Raw genomic sequence first — 27,253 nt, 5'->3', positions numbered from 1 at the left:
GATGAGGACAAAGAGTTAAGGAGCCATGACATGATTAAAGTATTATAACGTTCCCATGGAGTGTGCAAAGGATTAGTAGCAGCAGTTCTAGCAATAGCACCGGTGAGAAAACCTGTTTTTAGAGATGAGGGCCATGCGAATGGTACGGGACCAGGAATGGTAGTTTGAGCCGGTTAGAACAATTGTAATGGTAACGGAGCTAGGCCCTTCACTAGGATGAATACAATATAGGCTAGAAAGACTAGAATCTACATTACCACCATTGGAGGTGGTTTCAGATTCAGAGTGAACTTCAGACATGATGAAGAAAGGAAGGTATTAGCAAAGCTCCAAGAGATGGAGCTCTGATATCATATAAGAGAACAAAATAAATGACAGACAAAGGTTGAAGACAAAAGGATTGAGATAGTAATTTCTGTTGTATTGATGAAAGCAATGCAATATATATTTATATACAACCTATTGTCTATGAAAGGACAAAACAGAGGGTACAACTGTAGGTGAGGTGTGTGTAACGCCTGTATCACCTAACAGAATATAAAGTTGTATGAGAAAAAAGACAAAAAATTATACAAAATGAACTTATATATTTCTATTCAATTGGATTGGGTTTGCTAGTTTGATTGAGTTGTTGTAGAACCTTTCTTTCTTCTTCTTTTAATAAGTGAGAAATATACATTCTTTATTTGCATTGAATGGTCCTCCACAACCTAGTTCCACAGCTTCAGTCTGTTAGGGAATTTGGCCTTTCGTGTCAAAAATTCCATATCTCTACCAGAGTAGAGACATCTTGTGCCTTTTGCTTATAATCGATTCATTGAGTAAGCAGTCTTCATCCTTTGTTCTTTAAAATCAACCTCCTTGCTTCTCCCTAGTTACTGTGATATTATGTAGGATTTGATTAAGGGCTGAAATTATCATCATCACCATTATTAGAGATAATTATACGGATTTCCCTAACGTTAATGTCAATTATATTTATACTTTCCTGATTTAAATTTTTTAAGAATCAATAAAGTATTATATTGGATAATTTGTCATTGATTAATAACGTTTATCATTACATTATTTATTCTAAAAATTAACATATATAAAGATAATAGTAAAGGGTTTGATTACTAAAGAAAGAAGCAAGCATTATTAATTTCAAGTGAAATAATTAAAATTTTATTTTATATTCAAAGAATAAAGATGTTCCAATAGTCCAAATAAATATAGTTTCTGTATTTGTAAAGCGGCTCAAATTGTCCAGAGGGCATTATTTCCAAGGGAACACTGTAACCACTGTTCTTATCACCTCCATTATCTGAGAGAATAGCTTGGTTGATAGAGTTGAGTTTTGCGCCATTATAGGCTCCATCCATCACCGGTTTTGCAAAATTTCCTGCAGTTAATGAAGCAGAGTATCTGTCAATAACAACCTGAATAGTGGCTGTATTTTTCTGCTCTCCACCAACTGGGGAATATGTTGAACCATCTCCTTTCTCAATGGTGAACTCGACAGTTCCTCTCCCAGAAAGCCTAAAAGCAATGGGAATATATTGATTTTCCCCAATGTTCTGAATGTTTATTTTTCCTAAGGAATTGAGCGGGGATATTGTTGCGCATATTGCTCGGGCAACAAAAAAGATAATCCTGGCGCCTGTAACAACTCTAGCTCTGCTACAATGTCCAGTGTAGATGCAAGGTTCATAGATACTTTATTTGCATCCTGTTCCTTTATAGATTGAAAAAGAGTTTGCAAGCCCCCCTTTCCCTCTATCAGGGATGCATGTACCAAAGATCCCTTTATCTTCAGTTCTGCTGGTATACTGGCCAATATAGAATCCTTTTCATCAACTGCTAACTTCAAAGCTTTCTTCACACTGCCCCGTTTCCAGCGCGTTGATTCTGAAGTAGGGGAGATCTGCATCGGGCACTTGGTGTCTTTGGAAATGTAGAAGAACGATCCATCTGCATAGTAGTTGTCATCGGAGGGCACGACCTTCCCTAAGTACTTGTGGACTAACTTGAGGTACTCCTTAATAGCGTCGGAGATGGAGCAGAATATGACCTCGGCCTTCTCGAGGGTTTTGCGGTAAGTGGTGGCCATGGAGACGCTGTTGAGGACGGTGTCGACGGCAACGTTGGCGAGACGCTTCTGCTCGTTGAGAGGAACGCCGAGCTTGTCGAAGTAGCGGAGGAGTTCGGGATCGGTGTCTTGGAGGGATTGCAGAGGACGTTTCTTCTTGGGAGTCGAGTAGTAGCAGATATCGCGATTGCAGAGGATTTCACAGATCTTCTCGTCGGAGGAAGAGGCGGTTGTGGCGGTCTCCTTCACCTCGGCAGGCATTGTAATGTGGCGCGAAGGTTTTGGGGGTTTGATGTTTAGGGTTGGGGGACAATGGATTTAGGGTGGCGCTTGGGTTGCGGAGGTAAGGGGGAGATGGAGAGGTCGTTGTAGCGGAAAAGAGACACATGGATAAGGTTTGGTTTTACACATATAAGGTTTAATCAAATAAATCTCCGTAATAACATTTTACTCTGCGACGTGCTTATTAAATGTTAGCTCAATATGTCATTAGGGTAAAAAGTTTAACACCGTCCACATCAATTAAAAAAAAAGTCATAATTAACTCAATTTTACATAAAAAAGATTTAATTGAGTTCTTTAAAAATTCAAAGACCTAATTGAAATAGTGAAAAAATGACATTATATGACAACCTATTATAATGTAGTTTTATAAATAAGTTATAATATGAAACGCAGTGGTAAATTTGTAAATAATTTAAAACATAGTATAAGTTCAAAACCTATTATTACGTATATATGAGCACCTCTTGGAAAAATCTTGATTTATTATAACGGAGTTTTAGAAATCAATTATAATATCTCTTCCTCTCTAATTTTTCACATTTCTCTCTCGCTATCTCTAATTTCATTTCACGTTTCCTCTCACTCTCGTTCCTCTCTTCCGCTCTCGGCACTTCGGCATTTCACGTTCCTCTCTTCCACTCTTGGCATTTCACGTTCCAAGAACACTCCTCGGCACCTGTGCTTTTTTCGGCTCCGAGAACACTCCTCCCTCCGCGGCGCGACTGTGGTTGTGGTTTAGGCTATAGAGAGAAGGAGAGCTAGGTTAGGGGAAGGCGCTAGCGAACTGAAAGCACTGTTTATACGGCTGACCAAGTAGTTATAGAACCTTCGGAGACTACTTCTGCCTCCGCTGCCTCTTCGTTGAAATGTAGGTTTTATGATTCATAGTTTGAAATCTCCGAAATTTCTTCTACTATTTGTTTTTTCCTAATTTGTTATGTTTTTCTTCTATTAATTTTTGCTAGATTGGTGGGGATTGTGTTTGGATTGGTGGGGAAATTAGAGGCATTAGCACGAGAGAGAAGGAGGAGGGAGCCTTCAATACCGAATCCACAAAGGTGATTGGAGAATTTTGAAAGTAGGCTAAGAAGTTGTTAGAATGATGAGATTTGATCCTTTGCTTTCAATTAAATTGTTATTGGATCTTTGTCTAGACGTGCTATCCCAATCCTTGTCTGTAACACTTTTCTCCCTCTTTATCATGTTAATTTAGTTTTTTTGTCTGATTTTTATAGGTCTACTATGTATTTACACCTTACTTTCAAGACTAATATATACATGAAAACTTCCTTTTTCCTAGCCTAGACCTGTATATAGTAGAAATTAAAGTTTAGCTAATGGGTGCACATTGATCAAACCATGGACATATAAAAGTAATGTTTTGCTTCAAATGTTATAGGGAAATTAGAAGAAAGATAACATCTTCTTTTAAGCATGTAAGTTTCTTTGTTTGCTGTTGATGTTGAAAAGCATGTAAGTTTCTGCTGGAAGGAGGGGGAAAATAAAAAAAAAACAATAAAAGAAGAAAAAACCAATCAGTAGTTAAGTAAAGAGTACTTTATCCTTAGTACAATTTTCCCTTTTTCCACTCCAAGCTTAGCCCCTGTGACTAACCAATGGCCAGGAATATCTTGAGGCCCCTTAAACATTTCTGTCGTGTCCACAATTTTTGCCAGTTTTCCTATGTGAGTTGAAGTATCCTCCTTTTTGTCACCGGAGCCTTTCTTTGTCAATGAGGTAGAAGATTTTTTGGGAGCACCTATGGCCACGTGTGTGTCCAAGTGAGGTAGAAGATTTTTTGGGAGGGAGACAAAATGTTGCAGATGAATTGCAAGTCGATTTTGTTTGTTGCCTTCTAGACCAAGTCTCAGTCCAGTCACAGGCTTGCGTCCAACTGTTACCTGCATATAAAGTCATATCATAAATATTTAGAACCGTTTGTTGAATTATTAAATAACATTAATTGTGGAAAACTATTGCTACTATTAAAGATAGCAATACTATTGTCAGCAATACTATCAGTAGATCGCAGGGGAACATGAGCCATCTTGATAAATAGCTTTAATTCTCTCCATTATGAATAGAAAGTCAGTTTTAAGGCTTCCACAAATACTATTCAACTGTCACAATTTTTTGCTGGCTGACATCTCTTTGACATGGTTTGGCTGACGCAATAGTTCTGAATAGTAAGTTCTGAAAGCATAAGCTAATGGATGAATGTTCGTGAATGACTTATGTCCGTTGCACCCCGTAATGCAATAAATTTGTCCTGCTGTAATTAAACAATTACTTAGAAAATAGGGTGGGGCCAAACTATCAATTAATTGACTTTTTGAGTTGCAAAAATTAGTCTGTCTGAAAAATACCCAGAAAAACATTTTGAATTTTTTTTATTCGCACTATTTCTAGACAATGAAAATTCATACCCCTTTATGAGATACTATATTCAATAAAATAAGATAGCTTCATGTAGGCATTTTATGGTCTTCGTATTCTGTGGGATCTCCAGGTTTAGTCCAACAAAATGAGAAAGAAAAAAATGAAGAGAAATAATATACCCAATTGATTTGGTGAATTTATCATCCCTTCGGTTGGATTAATACTTTATTCAAATAAAGAATCTGCCCTTTGAGCAGATCAATAAAATGGTTGTTTATCCTTACAAGTTGTAAATTTGTTTTATAGATTTTGATGGAAATATTTCTAGCAGGTCCATTATGTTTGCTTGTACTTGCAAATGTATCAAATTTTGATTTTGATATTAGTTCTCCAATTTTTTTTTTCTATTTTTGGTCCTTGTTAATTTGAAGTCCTGGTAATACGTTGTTTGATTCATAACAAGATAAGAATGTTTTCTTTTATAACAAATGTTTACTTATTTATTATTTTTGTTAGAATAATTATTAAGTCTACCTATGATTAGTAGAGCAGGGCCTAAAGTAGGTAGTTGTGTGTTGGGTTATCTATAATGATTGTTCCTAGTAGTCTAGGACAATCTCTTCATCTTCCATCTATCAATTGTATCAGATTTTTATCTATATAAATAATAGAACTGAGAAGGGTTTTTATGCCCTTTAGAACTATTTTTCTCTGTTTTAGATCTCAAGTTGGTATCAGAGCAGGTTCATCCTACTCTGGTTTCTGTCCTGAGTTGTCCACCAGCACTGTCACTGCTGTTTGCACCTGTCCGGTGTCGTTCGCCGTTGTCCGCGGCTGTCTCGCCATTATCTGCTGTTGTCAACTGTAGTTTGAAGTTCTTGAACTTGGTTGTCCACCATCTCACATCTGTCCGCTGCTGTCCACCGCCGTTCGCTGTCGTCTGCCATCGTCCGCCGCCGGCCGCCGGCCGCCGTCACTGTTCCGTCCGGCGACCACTGAATCTGGTTCGCCTCTTCACGCGACAGCCAACCCCACCGGTGGGTTCGCCTGATTCTCCTCCACGCTCCGCCACGCGCAGCCTCTTTGTGCGCTGCGAACAGGCGCGTGCTGTCCACGCGCTGCCCTCTGCTCACCGGAAAGTCGCCGCGCCACCTCCATAGCTGTCGCCCTCTGCTCCTCTGTCCGTTCTGACCCTCAAAATCTTACTTTGGTGTGTCCAGAAGCTCCCCTTTAAGAAAACCCTAAGAAACCCTCTAGGGTTTTCTGGTTCTTCACGGTTTTTCTGGTTCCTTTTCCTGTTTTTATCAAAGAATGGCGTCTGGAAGTGCTCTTTCTTTCTCTGGAAGTCCCTCAATCACTTCTGAAAAGCTAAATGGAAAGAATTATCTGTGTTGGTCTGCTGCTGTGGAAATGTGGTTCCTTGGTCAAGGACATTATGACCACCTTGAGCAGGATGAGAGCCAAGTTCCTTCTAACAGAGCTGAACAATGGAAACAAGCTTATTTCCAATTGTGTGCCCTATTGTGGCAATCTGTGGAACCACGGCTTTTGATATCTCTGAGAGCGTTCAAGACATGTTACACTTTTTGGAAGAAAGCTCAAAGCATTTATGCTAATGATATTCAACGTCTCTATGCTACCGCAAACAAGCTCGCCTGTCTCAAAATGACAGACCATGATATGGTCTCCTTCATGACTAAAACCCAAGCAGCTGTGGAAGAATTGAGAATGTTCTTGGAAGTGGAATCTTCGGAAGATATCAAAAAGAAGCTTGACAAGTATTATATGGTGATGATCCTCTGTGCTTTGCATCCAGATTTGAATCACATTAGAGATCAACTTCTGACAAGTCATGAGGTCCCTTCCTTGGAAGCCTTGACCACACGTCTTCTTCGTGTTCCGGTGTCTCAGTCTCAGGAAGCTCATGAAACAATGGAACCATCTGTCATGGTTCCCATGCGAGGAAGATGAGGACGTGACACTAGAGGAGGAGGACGTGGAGGTCGAGGACGTCCACAGTGCTTTTACTGTAAGAGAGTGGGTCATACCCAAGAAAACTACTACTCCTTGCATGGCTTTCCTTCAAAAACCGCCAATATCTCTAAGGCTGAAACTTCCACTTCCAACTCCAAGTTCACTGAGGAAGAATATCAAGAGTATCTGCGATTAAAGTCTAACAGTTTGGCGCAATCATCTCAGTCCCCAAGTACGTCCACAACTTGCATTTCTCAATCCATGGAAGGTCTAAATTCATGGGTAATTGACTCGGGTGATTCTGATCACATTTCTGGTAATACCTCATTGTTCTCAACCCTTTCCCTCCAAGAAAAACCCCATTTTATTACCCTTGCAAATGGCTCTAAAACTTGTTCAAAGTGAGTCGGTCAAGTCTCCCTGTCTCCCTCTCTAACTCTGAAATTTGTTCTTTTTGTCCCTAACTGTCCATTCAATTTAATTTCCCTAAGTCAGTTAACCAAAATGTTACCTTGTTCAATAACTTTCGATTCAAAATCTTTTGTTATACAGGAGCGTGGCTCGGGGAGACAGATTGGAGAAGGATATGAAGCTGGAGGTTTATACCATTTTGGATCTCGTCCACGGGTATCTTGTGTTGCAGCTCTTCCCCCTAAAGTGTTACATGATCAGTTTGGCCATCCTCACTTGTCAAAGTTAAAAAAGATGTGTCCTGAACTTAGTGGTCTTCAGACTTTAGAATTTGAGTCATGTCAACTAGGAAAACATGTTAGATCTGTCTTTCCTAAAAGGTCTCAATCAATGTGTACTTCTAGTTTCTCTATTATTCATTCTGATGTTTGGGGACCTAGTCGCGTCTCTTCTTTTGGTTTTAGGTATTTTGTTACTTTTATTTATGAGTATTCTAGATGTACTTGGGTTTATCTAATGAAAGATCGCTCTGAATTGTTACCTATTTTCACATCTTTTTTGAATGAAATCAAGAACCAATTTGGTCACGTAATTAAAGTCTTAAGAAGTGATAATGTTAAAGAGTATTTCTCATCAACTTTTTCTTCACTTCTTAGCTCCCATGGTATTTTGCATCAGTCCACTTGTCCTCATACACCCCAGCAAAATGGTATAGCCGAAAGAAAAAAATAGACACTTGGTTGAAACGGCTCGTACCCTTTTGCTTGGTGCTAATATTCCTGTTCATCATTGGGGGGATGCCATCTTAACTGCATGTTTTCTTATTAATATGATGCCTTCCTCCTCTCTCAATAATAAAGTCCTTTTCTCCATTCTCTTTCCCAATGATCCTCTCTTTCACACCTCTCCTCGAGTCTTTGGTTGTGTTTGTTTTGTTCACGACATGTCTCCGGGGCTCGACAAGCTCTCTGCTCGTGTGATCAAATGTGTCTTTTTGGGCTATTCTCGGCTTCAAAAAGGGTACCGGTGTTACTCTCCTGAAACCAAAAAGTACTACATGTTTGCCGATGTTACCTTCTTTGAACATACACCTTTCTTCTCTCCCTCTGTTCAAGATGTTCATATCCTCCACCAGGTCCTTCCTCTTCCAGTGGTTGAGTCTAATATCTCCAATGCCTTAGTCAATCCAAGTCATGCCCAAGGTCCTCCCGAACCTTCCTCTCTACATATTGATATCCTTCGAAACAGTACCCCGGTGAGTAATCCTCTTCCAAAAAATGGTGGATCTCCTTCTTCATATTCTTCTCCGTCACCATCTCCTGTCACGCCTCCTGGTGAAGATGATTCTGGTTGGCCCATTGCTCTCAGAAAAGGTACTCGTTCCACTCGAAACCCTCATCCCATTTATAATTTTCTTAGTTATCATAGAGTGTCGCCCTCCTTTTATTCCCTTTTATCCTCAGTATCTCCTGTGGTTATTCCTAAAAATGTGAAAGAAGCACTTGATCATCCTGGATGGCAACAAGTCATGATTGAAGAAATACAGGCTCTTGACCACAATCATACTTGGGAGCTTGCGCCACTTCCCCCGGGCGAAAAGGTTGTTGGTTGTCGATGGGTATATGCAATCAAAGTCGGCCCTAATGGTGACATTGATAGGCTCAAAGCCCGGCTGGTTGCAAAAGGGTACACTCAGGTTTGTGGTCTTGATTATTGTGACACATTTTCTCCCGTGGCAAAGATGACTACCATTCGATTGTTCTTTGCAATGGCAGCCATTCATCATTGGCCACTTCATCAGTTGGATATCAAAAATGCTTTTCTCCATGGTGATCTTGAGGAAGAAGTTTATATGGAGCAACCTCCAGGGTTTGTTGCTCAAGGGGAGTCTGGTATGGTTTGTAAATTGAACCGATCTCTATATGGGCTCAAGCAATCACCACATGCTTGGTTTAGAAAGTTTAGCTCCATTGTTCAAAAATTTGGACTAAAACGCAGTGAAGCAGATCATTCAGTCTTTTATTATCATTCGTCTCCTGGGAAATGTGTTTACTTGATAGTATATGTTGATGATATAGTTATTACAGGAAATGATACTGCTGGAATATCTCAATTGAAGGAGTACTTGTGTAGACATTTCCAAACCAAGGATCTTGGGAGCCTCAAATACTTCCTAGGCATTGAAGTAGCTCAGTCAAAAGATGGAGTTGTAATCTCCCAAAGGAAGTATGCTCTGGATATTTTGCAAGAAACATGCATGATTGATTGTAGACCGGTTGATAGCCCTATGGATCCAAATCAAAAATTAACAACAGAAGAAGGTGAATTATTCTCCGACCCGGAGAGATATAGGAGGCTAGTTGGAAAACTAATCTATCTCACTATTACAAGGTCGGATCTATCTTTTGTAGTTGGAGTGGTTAGTCAGTTTATGCAAGCTCCATGTGTTGGCCATTGGAATGCTATCATTCGCATTCTAAGGTATGTGAAAAAGGCTCCCAGGCAAGGGCTGTTATATGAAGAAAAAGGAAGCCTTCAGGTATCAGGATATTGTGATGCTGATTGGGTAGGTTCTCCTATTGATAGATGATCTACTACTGGATATTGTGTTTTCCTTGGAGGAAACATTATCTCACGGAAAAGTAAGAAACAAAATGTAGTGGCTCGATCAACAGCTGAGGCTGAATATAGGGCAATGGCTTCATTAACATGTGAACTTATATGGGTGAAGCAGTTCCTTCAAGAGCTTAACTTCTGTGGCATCCAAAGTATGAAGATGTATTGTGATAACCAAGTTGCTCTTCACATTGCATCAAATATAGTGTTTCACGAGAGAACCAAACATATAGAAATTGATTGTCATTTTGTTCGGGAAAAATTATTGTCAAAAGAAATATGTACTGAGTTTGTTGGATCAAATGACCAACTCGCAGATGTGTTGACTAAGTCGTTAAGGGGACCTCGGATTGAGTTTATTTGTTCCAAGCTTGGTACATACAATTTGTATGCTCCAGCTTGAGGGGGAGTGTTAGAATAATTATTAAGTCTACCTATGATTAGTAGAGCAGGGCCTAAAGTAGGTAGTTGTGTGTTGGGTTATCTATAATGATTGTTCCTAGCAGTCTAGGATAATCTCTTCATCTTTCATTTATCTATTGTATCAGATTTTTATCTATATAAATAATAGAACTGAAAAGGGTCTTTTAAGCCCTTTAGAACTATTTCTCTCTCTTTTAGATCTCAAGTATTTTAAACTTTTTTGTTTTTGTTGAGGTTAAGAAATCTCTCCAATAACAAAGTGGATCAAACTAAAGATAGCTGATGAAAAGCATAGGTCGAATGAAGAAAACATTGAGAGAGACCAATAAACCAATAAAAATTCCTTGTTTAAATAGCTTTGCTGAAATATTAGATTTTTATGCCCAAAGACATTAATTGATTCTAATAACCTCACTTGGTGGCATAAAGATTTAGTTATTATTTGGTGAGTTTTCTAGAATTTTTAGTTTACTTATTAGACAGTAAACTTCATTGGGAAAATGTAGTTACTAATTGAGGCATTAATGTATATTTAGACAAACTAACATGCCCCTGATTGTTTACAAATTTAAGGCATTTAAGTAAAATGTCACCATAAAACAATTGTGTATTTTGAATCATGCATTTGATCTAGGATTTATGTTTGTACTTTTCATTTCTGTATATTTATAGGTATAGGTGTTGATCTTTTCTCTAAACTTATAAAGAATACCACCAGGTTTGTTGTTTTATTGCTCAGTCATTGATTATAATTTTTATCCTTCATGTTTTTTTCTGGCTTACGTTCTTTTTCAACTACCAAGGACCACACCAGAACCATCACCATTAAACTTGTAGTATTTGGGACGCTAATATTAAGAAATTAAATAAGTTTTTATATTTTTGGATTATAATTTATTTTAGTACGTACGAGTTGATACCGTTATATCATTTATTGAGTTATTGAAAGCACATATTACAAAAATATAATACAAGTGGTTGTTTGTCAATGCTTAATGCAAAAGGGTAATAACAAAGAGAAAGATTAGAGTCTAATGCATGTTTAAGTTTTGGTTACGGACTAAAACCAAACATAAAAAGTAGAAAAGGTTAAAGGAACAATAATAATAAATAAGCCAATAGAAAAGGTTGGAGAAGTTCTTTAGGGGAAACCTTGAATATGTTTTTTGGAATTAATGTGAGAGAACTAAAACCATCTTTACCCCAGATGACATTATTGTTCAACAGTGGAAACACTAAACGTAGTATTAATTTTTATCCTTCATGTCTTTGTAATTTATTTTCTTTTAGTTGTATTATTTTGTAATATTGGACTTATTTTGTTGTCAAATGTAGGACGTTTCTAAGAAGACAAACATTGTTACACCTCCTCAACCACAATTGTCTCCTCTCCAACAACTTGGTGCAGCGGTAGTCACACTGGGGAATAAAACTATTGACATAGATATGCCTCCTTAACTCATACAAGCCTGCTACCACAACTTTATTTGTATGTCATAGGGATATTTGTGAAATTGTCATTGGTAATGATCTCCTATCTACAACAGTTCTACAACTTTGGAATTTGTAAGTAAACCTTCACAAACCATGAAAATACTATCATATTGCATTCGTGTATTTATTTTAACATTATTTGTTCATATTGAAGGTATTTGCATCACCTCTGCATCGAGAGAAGGAATGATACTATCCATGGATTTCTTGATCCTGTTATAATTCAAAGTGTAGGAAATAAATCAGAGGAGGAGCAAAAGTACTTCATAGAAATGTTTGAAAAGGCTGGTAAAGAGGTCTATTTAGCACCTTACTTGCATAAGTAAGTACATAATTTTTGAATTTTTCATGACTAGTTTAAAAGTTTCTTTTAATTAATATTATTCTAACTTGTAGGGGTCATTGGAAATTGCTAGTTATTGTTCCTAATCGTTCTCTTGTAGTTCTCTTATGTTCCTTGCATAAGAAAGCTAACACATTGTCCATCAAAAATATATTAGAGGCGTAAGTTTTCCTTTCCATTTTGATTCCCTCCTATATTATTATTTTGATGTAATTGATGTCTAACTTTTGTATAGGTCTTTGGAAGCTCATTCAAGGTTGCGAGGTGTTCCATCTGTTTCTAGGAAGAAGATGCAAATAATCACACCTCATGTAAGAGAAGTTGACCTTCCTTTGTTTTGTGTTTTGTGATTGCTATTTTTATGAGGAATTGGCTGTGTTGTTTGTTTTGTGAAATTTGGTTTAGCAAAATATACAAAGTTACATGGTGCAAAGGCTAGCTAGAGTATAATCTGATATTTTGTGTCTTTGGTTTGAATGAGTCTTGATTATTTGTATTTAATTTGCAGTGTCGACGTCAATTGGGTAGCTATGAATGTGGGTATTATGTAATGAAACACATGCATACCATTATTTGTACAAACATTACTGAATCATGGAATAAGGTATTAAAATACTAACGTAATACTTATCCAATTATTCATTACAATATTGTTTTAACTCTATTATTTTATTTGTAGATCTTTAATGATTCATCTCCCATGAAAGTTGCAGACATTGACGACATTAGAAGGAACTGGGCTTCTTTTATTTTAAGTGTTAGTAGAAACTTGGCTTCAATTCAATAATGTATGTACATTAATGTAATAGTTGGATTTAATATATAGTTTCATGTATAAATGATCTATTAAATATCATTAGACTATTTAATGTTTGAAATGAATTCTATTTTGTTAGTTTAATTAAATTTGTTTATTTGAATCTATATTGATTATAAATTGATTGGATGAGATGATAATACATGAATATTATTATAATTTGATTGGATGTCAAATGTAATAATCAATTTTCTTTTTAAAAACAACACATTATAACGTACTAAAACAATGTACGCTATGATACGTTGATCACATATTATAACGTACAAAAATATATACGTAATAATAGATCACATATTATAACGTACAAAAACTTCTACGTCTTAATACCTTCCACCTTATTATAACAGACAAATGAAAATTTGTCATAATAAACTGCACATATTATGACCTACTTCAGAAACTACATAAATTTATGCTACGTTTTATAAAATACGCAGACTTACTATATCACCCAGAACTATGTCTCTAGTAACTACATTATTAAAGATCATTTTTGTACGTTATAAAATGTCATTTTTCCACTAGTGTCAAGGACCTAATTGAAACGAATTTGCACAAATAAGAACCTCCAAAATGATTAAACCTAGTAATTATTAGTCGATAAAAAGTAACAACGGACACCATCTATCTTTTCTTGAATCAAATTTAAAATAGGTTATAATTTTATTGAGAAAATTTTAAAAATAATGATGAAATGACACATTTATATTTATTTAATATCCTATAAAATAAAATTATTATAAAAAAGTAAATTTCTATATTTATTTTAATAAAAGAATAAAACCTAAAAAGGATAATATCACATTAATGTAGAAAAATTGTGTATAAAAGCATATTTTTTTAAATCTAAAAGTTGCGTGGATTGTATACTTTACTCATGGAATAAAACTTCTCTTTGTTTGATTTTTCAACAAAGAAGAGTAGAATGTAGGAGAATTTGGGGAATAACATTACATAGTTATTCAAATTAAAAGCACAACATGAGAAAATTAATACAGGAAGCTTGTGAGAATGTGAAAGGTAGCATTACATTTTGGATTTGGTAGAAAATGCAGTGGTATCAAAGACTTTGAGGAAAAATCGTGTTCTTGGGATAGAAAGCTTGGACTGCAAAATGGTTCCAATGGTAGCAATCAGCTTCTTCTTCACTTCTGAATCTATGCCACCCATTGAAACTATCTCAGCATATGCTGCTGCTTCCTTGTTACCCTCAAATAATATTGGCACTGAAGATTTCAGTATCACCATCACAAACTGCACAATTATGTATAAGCAAGTCACATTAAATACCAGAGAATATTCACATAAATATGAACTAGAAAAAAGTATTCCTCAAACTTCTTTTATATTACTTTCACTCTAACATTATTTGACTATTTAAAGATGGAATCTTTTTAAAGTATCACAAAGAGAATTTAAGTTTAATTTACTGTTCAAAACTAGCTTTGTAATGTAGGATTGTTGTATTAATTTATTATAAATTTTGATTGATATAAAATTTTTGACATATTCTTATATCAAGTTATAAATACTTTATGTAAAATTAAATATTTATGAATGATCCGATGATAATAATGATATAATAAATATGATAAATTTTATTAGTAAGGAGATTCAAGAGTTTGGAAAGCTTAATACAAACCTAGGACCTAAGACCATGTTTAGTGTAAAAAAATTATCAAAACAATTATGCAAAATTCGAAGTTGAAGGAAAGAAAATAAGTAAAAAACTTCTAATCTAAACCCAATTAATAACCTTCACAGAAATTTAATCATGAAAACAATAAACTTATTACAAAGTGATTTTAAATATAATTCAATCCCACAAAATCAATTTATATAATAAAGTTTTTATCTCATTTATATACTATAATTATAATTTAGTATTATCTCTTATTAACATAAAACTTTCAACAAGCAATTAAAAAGAATTCAACAATTGAAATCCACAAAATCACGTCAAATTTTCAAAACTTATAAATCGAAAAGTATTAAGAAACAAAATCAGACAAAAAAAACATATTTTTAATCCTAATACAAATTTAACTAACGAAATAAAAATAACAATACAAATTAATAAAAACATACTAATCGAAAATAAAAAATAAAAAGACTAATATAATTAGACAACATGAGGTAGATTAGGACTAAATAAAAATTTGAAAGACTTTTTTTTTCTGATATAAAACAAGGATTTTATCTGATTTAACCATAAGGCAGTCCTTAAAATAAACTTTAATACATATTAAAATATTAAAATGCAAATTTATATCTAATTCGTATTCATAAAATTAGTTTTAAAAATGAAAATTAATGATTTTATGATAAGAGAGTGAAATGTAGTAATGGGAGTTTGTGGTACGAGAGGAAGATAGATATTTAATGGAGTGTGTGTCTATATTGACATAATGGCTAGGTTTCTAAATGTCAATGGTGGTGGCATGTTGGTGGGTGTCCCACAAACCACTTTTTCCATTATCAATTCCCTTTTCACACATGATACAGACAGAACAAATTCCAAGAATCTTATAGTGCGTTTTATCTTTTCTTTTTTTTTGTAAGGACACATCTGTCTTACTATAAAAATTATCATTTAAATAAATTTGAGTATATATGTTATGTTTTGAAGTTAATTTAACTCATCGTTAAACAAACACTTTTTGCTGACATTCTATTACTTCAGAGTTTACAGAAATTAATGATTTTTAATTGTTCTTCAGGCCATTTGTGGAAAATAACATTAATGTTTTAATTGCCCTTCTCATTATTGTTTATATGAACTGGTTGACAATTACAAATTAAGATTCAACAGTTTATTAATTCCCCGGTTCAAAGCTTCCAACCAGCCAAGTTTTTGGTCCCATGATAACTAAAAGAGTGATCTTATTATAGATTGTTTACGAATGTTTTCACTAAAAACAAGCATCAATATAATAAGTGTGATATGATAATAGCATTTTTTTTTCAATGAAAAGTTTTAATGACACCAGAAGAAAATCTGCGTCATCGTAAGAGAAGGAGACTATTGCTTAGCTACATGAAAATCTTTTTCAACCCCTCAAATTCTATTGAATTTAGAGGTAACATGAACATAAATTCAGATTGAAGAGGAATTGTTGAGAGAAATGACTAGGTTATAGAAAGGGAGGGAAATTAAGGTATAGAATTACCTTTTCAGGTTTTCCGATGATAGTAGAGACAGCAGCGGTGAGTTCAGAAAAGACAGGGTTAGTGTCAACTCCATCTAAGTTAAGATTGGTGATGATGTGCAGGCAGGGCATGTTCCTCCTTTTAATTTTCAAGGCCTCGCTAGGTTCACCCTATAAATACTGCAAGTTTCAATAAATATATATAAATACTGCAAGAGTGGTAGGTTCACCTATAAATACTGCAAGTTCCAATTCAAATATATATATAAATTAAAAAATATAAATAACAATTTCAATACTATACTTTTATTACACTGGCACAAGAGAAAATCCTTTCTACATCACATAATATTACATTAAAGTAAATTACTACGATGTTAAGAATAACACATATTTTATACATGATATTCTCTCATTAATTCACATAAAAAGTTCAAAAAAGAAATTCTCTCAACTGGATAATTCTTATTTTTAGTGATTTTTTCTCAAATTAATTCTTCACTTTTTTATTTTAACTGAATTTTTATTTTTTAAAATTAAAATAATTAAGTTTTTATCGTTAGTTTTATACTAACACCCTTAAAAATAGCCCTATTAATTCGTGTTTTATAAATATTTATTTAATTATTTTTTATTTTTAAATTTTTTAAAAAATATCATATATCAAGTTCATTGTATTGTATAGCATGAGCAATGTTATGCGTAACTATTAAGTCACGTATTATTGTATTTGTTTTAATTTAGTCTTTATATATTTATTTTTACTTTTATTACAGTGACACAAGAGAAAATTCTATCTACATTACACAAGATATTACATAAAATATTAAAATTCACACATAATACATTTTTTATACATGAGAATTTTCTTATTAACTCATACAAAAAATCCAAAAAAGAAAAAAAAATCTAACTTAAGTAAAAGAAGAAACTTATCTCACTAGTGACAGTTTACAATTTCAACACCTGAACATCTATTTTTATTACAGTGTTACATAAGAAAACACTTTCTATATCACAAAAGATACTACATTATTATTATACTAGATATTACACTACACTAGATTACATGAGATATTAATTATGTATATAAATATTTTATAAATTTTATACATTATTAACTTATATATTAATAATAATAATAATAATTCAATTAATAATTAATAGTTTAAGCAAAAATTTAATAATTACTTAATTTCAATTAATAATATAATTAATTGGAAATAATATAATAAATTGTAATAATAACTTTAATTTTATTTTAATGAAAACTAGTAACTAATTTAATAATAATATTTCATGAAATTATCTGAATTTAAAGAATAATTAAATATTAATATATATATTTTTTGTTAATATTGTTTTTACAAGGAAATAAAATAAAAATAGTAAATATAGTTAAAATAGGATAGCTTAAACTAATTTAAAGTTTAAAACCTGAATTAAAAATGTATAGTAATTATTTTAATTTTATATATTTTGTCGAAATTACTCATTTCCTGATACATATTTAAATTATTTGATTTGACGTGATGATACTATAATGTAAATAAAAATTTCCATTAAAAAATAAGTAATAATATAGCAAAGAATAAATAATTACATAATTTCAATTAATAATATAATAAATTGTAATATATATATAATAATAATAATAATAATAATAATAATAATAATAATAATAATAATAATAATTGAGGACGCGTAAATAACAAATTTTTATACATGGCATTCTTTCATTAATTCAGAAAAAAGTTTAATAAAGACATCTAATTGCATACGTGAATATTTTATAGTTGCAATTTTTGTTTAGTTTTATTTCACTAGTACAGTTAAGGGAAATGACAGCGGTTATTTTTGCTAATAGGCACCGGTTCCTGAATCGAGACATATTCGGGCGAAGTAAAAAGCGGTGGACTTTATGCCTCGGTTTTGAAACGGGACATATAATGATACGATTAGGCCTCGGTTCTAATAACCGAAATCGTTTCACTCCCTTTACTGCCTCGGTTGGAGCCTGAACCGAGGCAGTAGGGTCCTTTTTTTATTTTTTTTTCTTCTTCTTTAGCCAGTCGTATCATTTTGGTGCCTCAAGCTTCTTTTATGTCTTTGCTCAAGCTTCTTGACAAATAAATTTCACAAACAAACCAGACCAAACACGCTTAAATCAAGCTTCAATGGCAGACAAAACAAATTTTTTGGTACAAAGGATCCTTCTCAGATTCAATTCAACAAATCAATTTAACAAGTAAAGTCAAATTCAATTTAACAAAGGAACCAAACAAATCAAAACAAAATCAAATCTTCGATGTGAACTCAGATTCAATTCAAAACAAAAAGAAATGAAATCTGGAGAAAAAAGCTTCTGGATTCGCCTCCGCCACCTCAATCGCCGCATCCGCCTCCGCCTCCGCCTCCGCCATCACCGCTGCCTCTGTCGCTTCTCCTCCTCCTCCGCCACATCCTCTGCATTCTCCTCCGCGCCCTCCGCATTCGCCCCCGCGCCGTTCTTCTCCGTTACAGAGCCTCAGTCCCAGCATTCTCATCATTGTCGCTTCCTCCTCCGCCACCTCAATCGTCGCTGCCTCCGTCGCTTCTCCTCCTCCTCCGCCGCGCCCTCCGCATCCGCCACCGCCATGCCGATATTCTCCTCTAGCCGCCGCATCTCATCGGAGATTGTCCACTCCTCTGTCGCGCGCTGCTCTTCCTCCGCCGCCGCCGACTGCGCGATGCCTCTCCTTCCTCTTCATCGCGTGCTCTTTACGGAAACGGTGGCAGATCTAGGGCTGGCAGTGGCGTGGTGTGGTTTAGTTGTGGGAGGTTCATGGGGGTAAGGAAGAAGCGACAATGGAATGGAGGGAGAGAAGAATCCAAGAGCGAGAGGAGGCGAGAGCCTAGGAGGGAGGCGAGAGCCAGGGGAGGCGAGAGCGAGGGGAGGGGAGGGGAGGCGAGAGCCAGGGGAGGGAGGGAGGGAGAGCCAGGGGAGGCGAGAGTGCGGAGGGAGCTAGGTTAACTTGGGGAAAATTTTGGGGAAAAAAAGAGAGGCTTATATGCCTCGGGTTTGGGCAGTAGAGGCTTATGCCTCGGTCCTTCCTACCAACCGATGCCGTATAGCTCTTTCACCTCGGGTTTCTCTTAACCGCGTCAGAAACTGCGTCAGACACTGATAATTAGGCACCGGTTGCCTTCACAACCGAAGTGATATCTCTTTTTGGCACCGGTCTCGTCTGAACCGAGGCCTATAAGGTCTCGTTAATTACGAAACTGCCACCGTGTCTGAATAGGCAGCGGTTTTGTGTAAAAAGAGGTCTATTGTGCGAGTTTAAAAGTATATTTTGTACTAGTGTTTTTTGTTAAAAACTTTGTTTTCATAGACCTTAATCTTTCATCAATGGTTTCTTTATATTTCTTTTTGGTAGAAAATGTACTATTGTTCTGTTTGTAGAGTCATTCTAATTAGGTTTATGTTTATTTTTTACCTTTTCCTTTATTCCAGATTGAGAATAGGTTTTTCAAAAATATATGTATATGTATCCTAACGTATGATATTCAAATTGGATATCTGTTTGGATTCCTCAAAAACTTGGGTTTCAGCATGTCAATTTGCATCGAATATTTAATATAGACAAGTGTATTATTAAAAATTGAAAATTATAATTTTTTTAAACTTTTAACAGTATAAAAATAAAAATGAGTAATGATTTCAACTTCAACATTCTTTCAAAATTAAGACTCATATTGCCACCGTAATATCCAAAAAATATAGCGTAAAACCATATTATAGAATACTCACGATTAACAATATTTCAGTTAAGTTATGAGAGAAAAGGAGTATGTTTATGGCTGAACGGCCTTACGAAAATACTACAGAATTTAAACTTTATAAAACGATGGGCGAGATTTATGAGTGGTCTCCCTAGAAGCATCCTTGTCTTTGTCTCGTGACGATGAACTCTTGTAAAATTTTTCCTTTGAAGAGCTTGAAAGCTTGTTACGGTAGGAATCTTTTCGCAAAATTTGTCTTTCAACCTTCATAGCCCTATGCACCACAACATCCAAATTCTCATCATCATGGAGCTCCACAATGTCTTGGATGTTTCTATTGAGACCGCCGATAAATCTTGCTATTTTTTCGAATTCAGTTTCATTTGTATTGTTAGTATGATATAAGAGCACTTCGAGCTCGCGCGCATACTCCTCCACACTTCGTCTACCTTGAGTAAGCCGTTGGAGCTTAATCAGGAGGTCCCTAAGGTAGTATGGAGGTACGAATCGCTGGTACAACAAGTCCCGAAAATGTTCCCAAGAGCTCGCGCGTGAGCTCCTGGTGGTGTTTTTGTTCATCCTAAGTAGCCATTGCATGACGTATCCCTCTAAAGCTAAAATAGCTAACTTTACACGCAAATGTCCCTCTACACTATACAAATAAAAAATCTGATCTACTTTAGCTATCCAATCTAAAAATACAGTAGGTTCGGCTTCTCCTTTGAAAGGTGGCAAAGTCAACTTTGGCATTCCATTGCTTTGATCCAAGGTGTGATCTTCTTGCTTCTTCTTCGATGAACCATGCTCATGATCATGTGTTTGCTTCCCTTTTCCCTTTACCTCCGTGTCCAGCCGCTTACTAATTGAATCAAGTTGGTGTTGCATTTGTTGAAATGCCTTCATCATATCAAACTTGCTAGATGTACCTCCATGATGGCTAGCTCTATTAGAAGAGGAATGGCTTGAACCTGTAGACATTTTAAAAAGGCACAAACAACAACAATCTAACACAACAACCACGTTAGAATTAGTGTGAAAACAACAGCTAAAAGTGGCGCAAACAACAGCCAAGGTTCACTCAAAAACACCAAGAAATGATGGCTCAAGGCTCACAGTTTTATGGTGAAAGAAAGAACAAGATCACTCCCTTGCACTTTTCTTTCAAGATAGTAATATATCTCACAAATATAGATTTAAGAGTACCAGCTCAAGGCTAAAGCAAGTGGAAAGATGTACAATCCAACATCAACACCAAAAGAAGTCCAAACCAATACAGCACACGGTAGAAGCCAAAAAAAATGGATGACAACAACAAGACAAATGGTGAAAATTGAACCTAAAAAATCAAGAAACTTGGCACAAAACAAAGGGCAATATTCTAAATATTTATGAAAGACAAAACAGCAAGCAACAATGGAAATTTTGTGTCTCGGCCAAGCACATTCAAACTGGAAAGTGTGTTTGATTAAAATGAAATTTGGAATTGTTGAATGCCTCTATTGATACAGAACATATAAGCAAAGTTCACACACTTAAATCCTATGGTGATCAAACTCAATTCAATATACAAGCATGGAAATGCAAAAATTTACTCTTGGCTATGCAATTTAAGAAATGTTGTGCTTGAAAACTCCTAAAGAGGAACAAACATATGACTCAAAGAAAAGCTAACAAGAAATAAAAGACATATACAATCCAACCAAGACAAGAATAAAAGCTGGAACAAGCACACAAAATGGAATAAGGACACCTACTTGTTGAAAAGACCTCCAATAGCATTGTTTTGCTTGTGCAGTAAGTTGTTTGTGCCAGCCACTAGAACAACCATAGTTTAACACCTCCAAGCAATGACTTCAAGCTTCTGGACCATCCTTAAGATTTTGTGGATGTTGTATCATGTTCCAGAGAAGAATTCCAGCCAACTAAATACATGAAACAGCAAGCACAATGCAAAACAGTTAAGAAGTACAACAACAACAGATACTGGATGAACACAGGTTGGAACATAATTAATTTCGTATAGAAAATGACCGCCACTCGCTTTGCGCAAGATAAGGTCTACCCAAAATGGAATAGAGATAGAAAACTATCTCAAGAGGAATGCAAATTTGCAATTCAACTCAAAGAATACATTCAATTTCGAAGTTGATCCAAAAGGAGACCCTAAGCCTTCTTATATAGCCCTTGGAGTGAGTTTGGAGAGTGGAATTAAGAGATGTGGGAGTTCTAGTCTCAAGGCCGGCCAGCAGCTCCTAAGGTGCTTTGAGTCCCACATTGCTTAATTCCCTTCATCCTAAAGGGTTTATAAGCCAACTAGTTTTCCTAAAGTTCAAAACAAAGAAGAAAGCTATGCTACCTTGCACTTCCATTTAAGACGCCTTTCTTCCTCTTCTTTTGTTTTAAGACATAACCATGAGAGTCCCACATTGCTTGTGCTTAAAGGAAAAGAAGGCTTTATAAGCGTTTATTCTACTAGAAATAATGAAAAGAAAACAAAGAGGCAAATACAAGCCTTTGAAACCTATTCTACTCTTTTTGTGTTTTTGTCACTTTGAAACTTTTCATTGTTGCCCCATTTATGATCATATCACGTAGTGACCATATCTAGATCTGAATGCAGTCTTCTGAACATAACCCTCCTTAACGAAAATTTGGTGGTATCCAAACCTTAGGTCGATCTTAGAGAACACAGTAGCCCCCCCCCCCCCCCCCCCCCCCCCCCCCCCCTCACACAGTTGATCCATCAAATCATCAATCGTTGGAAAGGGGTACTTGTTTTTGATGGTCAGCTTGTTCAACTTTCGGTAGTCCACACATAGCCGAGAGCTACCATCTTTCTTCTTCACTAGTAGCATTGGAGCTCCCCAAGTTGATGCACTTTGCCGAATGAACTGGTTCTCTAGTAGCTCTTCTATTTGCTTTTTGAGCTCGGCTAGCTCTGCTGGAGCCATTATGTACGGCGCTATAGAGACTGACCCTGCTCCCGAAAACATATCAATGGAGAATTCCAATTCGCGAGGAGGAGGTAGCCCAAGCACTTCTTCTGGGAAAACGTCCAAAAATTCGTTCACGACCGAACGATCCACAATCAACTTCCTTATGACCGAACGGTCTCCACTCTGCTCTCCACTAACCGAACGGTCAATCCCCAACTCATCCGGCACTACGTCTAAGTGCGACAACACCAGGAAGCAACTGACACCCTCTATTACATCTATCCTTAACTGGTCGACTGTCAAGGACAATTCCTCTTCTTCACTGGGGAATACCAACTTCTTCTCGCCGCAATCTATGAGAATGTGATTGGTAGCCAACCAATCCATTCCTAAAATTACCTCTAAGCCTTGCAGAGGTAAGCATATACGGTTTACTTTGAATCTACGCCCTTCCACCTCAATCGAACATCTAATACATACAGTAAACGTCCTAACCTCACCAGTTGTTCGGGTTGACACCACCAGATCAAATTGCATCTCACTCACTGACAACCCCAACTTCTCAACACATGCCTTTGAGATAAAGGAATGTGTTGCCCCCGAGTCAAATAACACACAACATGACAGTCCATATAACAAGCAAGAGTTGGTGATGAGGTTACCTGAGCTTGCTGCTTCGGTCCCCGTCATTGCATAGACCCGACCGACCGCTTGTGCTCGGCCACCGCCTCTCTGTTGAAACCTCCTAACATTCGGCGGCCTCAGCACAACCCTCCTTCCCAAGTTGCATTCCTTCTCACAGTGCCCATTCTTGTTGCACCGAACACAAAACTTCGAATGCCATAGCTGAGCGCCAGTCTGGAAGTGCAACCACTGTTTCATGCCTGGGCACCACCGCTGAGTGCCAACTTAGTTCTGAAAGCATTGTTTCACACTTGGGCGCCACTACTGAGCGCCAATTTGGTTTTGGAAGCACTATTTCACGCTTGGGCACCACCGATGAGGGTCAAAAGAGTGTCGCAACTACCGCTGAGCGCCATTTTGGGGCGCTGAGCGTTGGCGGCGTGGGCTTGGGCCATTTTGTTGTATTCTTAATGAACTATTTAAGGTTTTGGACGTTCTAGGGTTCATATCTTTGGACAGAAAGTGGTGAAAACACACTCCTTTCACCCCTTGGAGGCGGATTTTGGATGCGGAAGCTCCGATCTTCAACTTTTAGGGTTTTATCTTTCATTCTTTTCATTATTTTCATCTAGTTTCACCATGTCTATGGTGAACTAAACCTCCATTGTTGTTGGGGAAACGATGTAATCCTTTGAAACTCTCATGTATTGAATTGATTCTTATTATAAAATGTTTTACTTCATTAATTGTTAGGGTTTTTCCTCTACACTCTATGCATACTTTGTTTAACTCATTCAATTGCATGATTATTGATTTTGTCACTATGGATACATATGGGATAATCTAGAACTGGGGAAATTCTCCCAAAAGCAATATTACCTAGACATAGGTATAGGAGGGTTGGTTGCCTTTAAGCTTCTGTGCGAATGTAATGCATGATTAATTGTTACGAATACAAGACATTGTGAACTAGTAATTAGGAGTAGTCTTTCTTCACCGAGACATCGGGTTTAAGGTAAATTAGAAAGTTGCATTAACATTAACGAAGAAAATGAATTCATAAATACATGAGAGTAGATAGGATAAGTCGGAAACCCCAACAACATAATCATTCCATATCTTATATCAATCACCTTTGCATCTTTCAATCCAATTGATCAACAATTTGCATTCATATTTATTTTCCACAATATAAACACAATGATTTCGTTTACAACTCCTAATTAATCAAGAAACCATATGAATGTTTAGGCCGTGAGTCTCTAGGGAAACGATACTTGGTCTTACCAATTATTATTACTTGATACGATTCGGTACACTTGCTGAAGTGTTAACAGATATCCTGAAAAATTCATCCATTGTTAGCGCAGAAGCAATTACATTCCTAGCTTTAACATCATATTGTGCTCTACGATTTTCATCCTAAGTCCACTCAGAAAAGTTTTTCAAAACAATTTTTCCATTCACAATTTGTATGGGTTCATATGGATCGTTTAGAGTTGCATCCCAAAATCCTTTATCCACGGATTCAAGAAAGATTTGCATCCTTATTTTCCAAAAAGCATAGTTTTCTCCAGCAAATAATTGTGATCTATTTGTGGATGCACCTTCACCAAAGGTTTGAGAATTGAAAGCCATTTTCAAGGATCAGTCGATTAAATGAAAATCGTAATCGACTAGTGTTTCAAATATTTTATGAAAACTAGCTCTGGTGCCAATTGTTAAAAAAGAATGTTTTTTTCTCACACCAAGAGGGGGGGTTAATTGGTGAAGTATAAAATTTAAAACTTTCAAAATCTTTTTCACCAAAAGAGATGCCTTTAAACTTTTCTTGAAATACAAGTTAAAAGATTTTCAATGCAGCGGAAATTTAATCGAATGCGCAAAGAGTATAATCGATTGAATGTAACAGAGTAGGGATAAGAAAGATCAAACGCTGAGTTTTTATACTGGTTCGACCAAGCCTACATCCAGTGTCCTTCCAACCACAGGAAGCATATGCACTATAATAATCAAGGTTTTTACAACAAGGGTTTTATAGAGACCTCACGTCAAAAATATAAAACACCTCTCTAACCCTCTAATCAAAATATAGGCAGTATACAAACAGACTAGCAACAAGAATCCCCTCTCCTGTAGTCCAACCCCTTTGAGGCACCCTCAAAGTCAAGAACGCAGCACGTCCTTCTTCCTGTAATCATAAGAGGGAACTCAACCCAATCTTCAGCAGATTGTCGAACCTGATCTTGCAGTAGACACCCATATGTGCAGATAGATCACACTTTGAAAACTCAGCAATCTTGCTCTTCAAGAAATCACACCTAGTTGATCACCACGGTCAAACTAGTTTCTTGGAGCTCTTTCTCTTTCTATAAGCTTTTCACTTTTCTGCAAAAGAATATAAAAATGTTATAATCACAAAAGTCTTTCCAGAAATCAAATTTGCGTCAATTTATAATATAACACATCTCTAACGCATTTTAATCGACTAAGCTACTAATGCAGTTGAATACACCAATTCAGTTATAACAGATAGTAGCAATCAAAGCACTTAATTGAATTCACAATTAATGTAGTCGAATAGCATTTAATGCTTGGTCAACATATTTAAAAATATAATCGTTGTAACAGTTATATCAAGCATTAACAAATTTCAAAACAGTAACAAACTTAATCGAATACATATCGCATGCAATCGATTATGCAACAGTGTTATGCAAAGTTTTGAAAACTTTTCTCTTTGAAAAACTCTCACAGCATAATTGAAAAAGTTTGTGCAAAAACACGAGTTTTAATCGATCCACCCCATAATGTAATTGATTACAAACTGATGTTTTGCCACACATTTTAAAGTTCAATATTAGTGCTTATGGTTTTTCATCCAAAAACATGTGTCATGCATTTGTGTATAAAGTCACATATATAACTCAATGAAATGCAATAAACAACACAACAATCAACACAACCATGTTCTCATATACTCTTATATCATGTAAGCATAGAACATGTAACACAAAATACCCATGTGTTATTAATTATGTGTTGTCATCATAAAAAACTCAAATATTACTGAGATTGTGGGTTCAACTAAACTAGTGCTCCCCTTATCAACAATCTTAACAACACCGTAGAATGTCGGTGTTTTTTGGCCTTTCACATCGAAATTAAGGCCGACGTCATATCAGGAGACATTAAATTGACATCGAATTTAAAAAATTCGACTTTAACCTAATTAATGTCGAATTTTTTTATATACGACGTTAATCAATTTTTTTTATTTTTGTTAATTAATTGTGATCCTTTGTGATACTTTTTTACAACTCTACGAAAACTTGAAAAACAGAAAAACAACAAATTTCAGTTTTTGGTATTTTATAAAGTACGAACTATGAACGTGCAGTGTAGTATCAACAACAAACAAGTTCAACCAAATAACAACGAACAAGTTCAACCAAACAACAACAACAAACAACTTCAATAAAAAAAACAAGAAACAAGTTCAACAATTAAGTTTTTCAAAAGGAAAACGAAAACTAACCTTGAAAAGGTGGGTTCGTTGGAATAAGGTGTTGCCACCCGTGAGAGAGAAAGCCGAATGCGCCTATGAAGGACAAGAACACAAAAATAATTGGTCAAAACAAACGAAAATCATACCTAAAGTAGTTAATTAACCTGCGTTTGTATCAAATGAAGGAAAGATTACATATGATGGCTGTCAAACTTCGTTCGAGAAATGTTTGAGCAGAGAAAAGGGTCTCGCGCGCTAAGATAAAGTGAATGAATTTTCAATCTCCCGCTTAAATTTTTATTGAATTCACTAACATTTTGACGTCTAACGCTAGGGCATTCGACGTTTTATAACCTTTTGACGTCTAACGCTAGGGCATTCGACGTCATTAATAAGTATATTTTCACCTTCGGGCCAAACATTTTTGCAAAATTTATCCAATAGGCGTCGAACAT

At 35.7% G+C, this 27,253-nt stretch overlaps 2 protein-coding genes across 2 annotated transcripts; both read right to left on the bottom strand.

Annotated features, from left to right (window-relative positions):
- Positions 1 to 1,214: 1,214 nt before the first annotated feature.
- On the bottom strand, positions 1,215 to 2,442 carry LOC128195521 (UPF0051 protein ABCI8, chloroplastic-like). Its single transcript, XM_052873423.1, has one exon. It carries the CDS (start codon positions 2,330 to 2,332, stop codon positions 1,577 to 1,579), a length of 756 nt encoding a protein of 251 aa, XP_052729383.1. The 5' UTR covers positions 2,333 to 2,442; the 3' UTR covers positions 1,215 to 1,576.
- Positions 2,443 to 13,696: 11,254 nt separating this feature from the next.
- LOC108318876 (uncharacterized) lies at positions 13,697 to 16,160 on the bottom strand. Its single transcript, XM_017549859.2, has 2 exons — positions 15,987 to 16,160; positions 13,697 to 14,070 (listed from the first exon to the last, which is right to left on the bottom strand). The coding sequence occupies exons 1-2, from the start codon at positions 16,095 to 16,097 to the stop codon at positions 13,843 to 13,845; spliced, it is 339 nt and encodes a 112-aa protein (XP_017405348.1). The 5' UTR covers positions 16,098 to 16,160; the 3' UTR covers positions 13,697 to 13,842.
- Between the last annotated feature and the right edge of the window lie 11,093 nt (positions 16,161 to 27,253).

The sequence above is a fragment of the Vigna angularis genome, chromosome 2 (assembly GCF_016808095.1).
Source record: "Vigna angularis cultivar LongXiaoDou No.4 chromosome 2, ASM1680809v1, whole genome shotgun sequence".
In the NCBI taxonomy this organism is placed as follows: Eukaryota; Viridiplantae; Streptophyta; class Magnoliopsida; order Fabales; family Fabaceae; genus Vigna; species Vigna angularis.
This window is presented reverse-complemented; position numbering and strand designations above follow the sequence as displayed.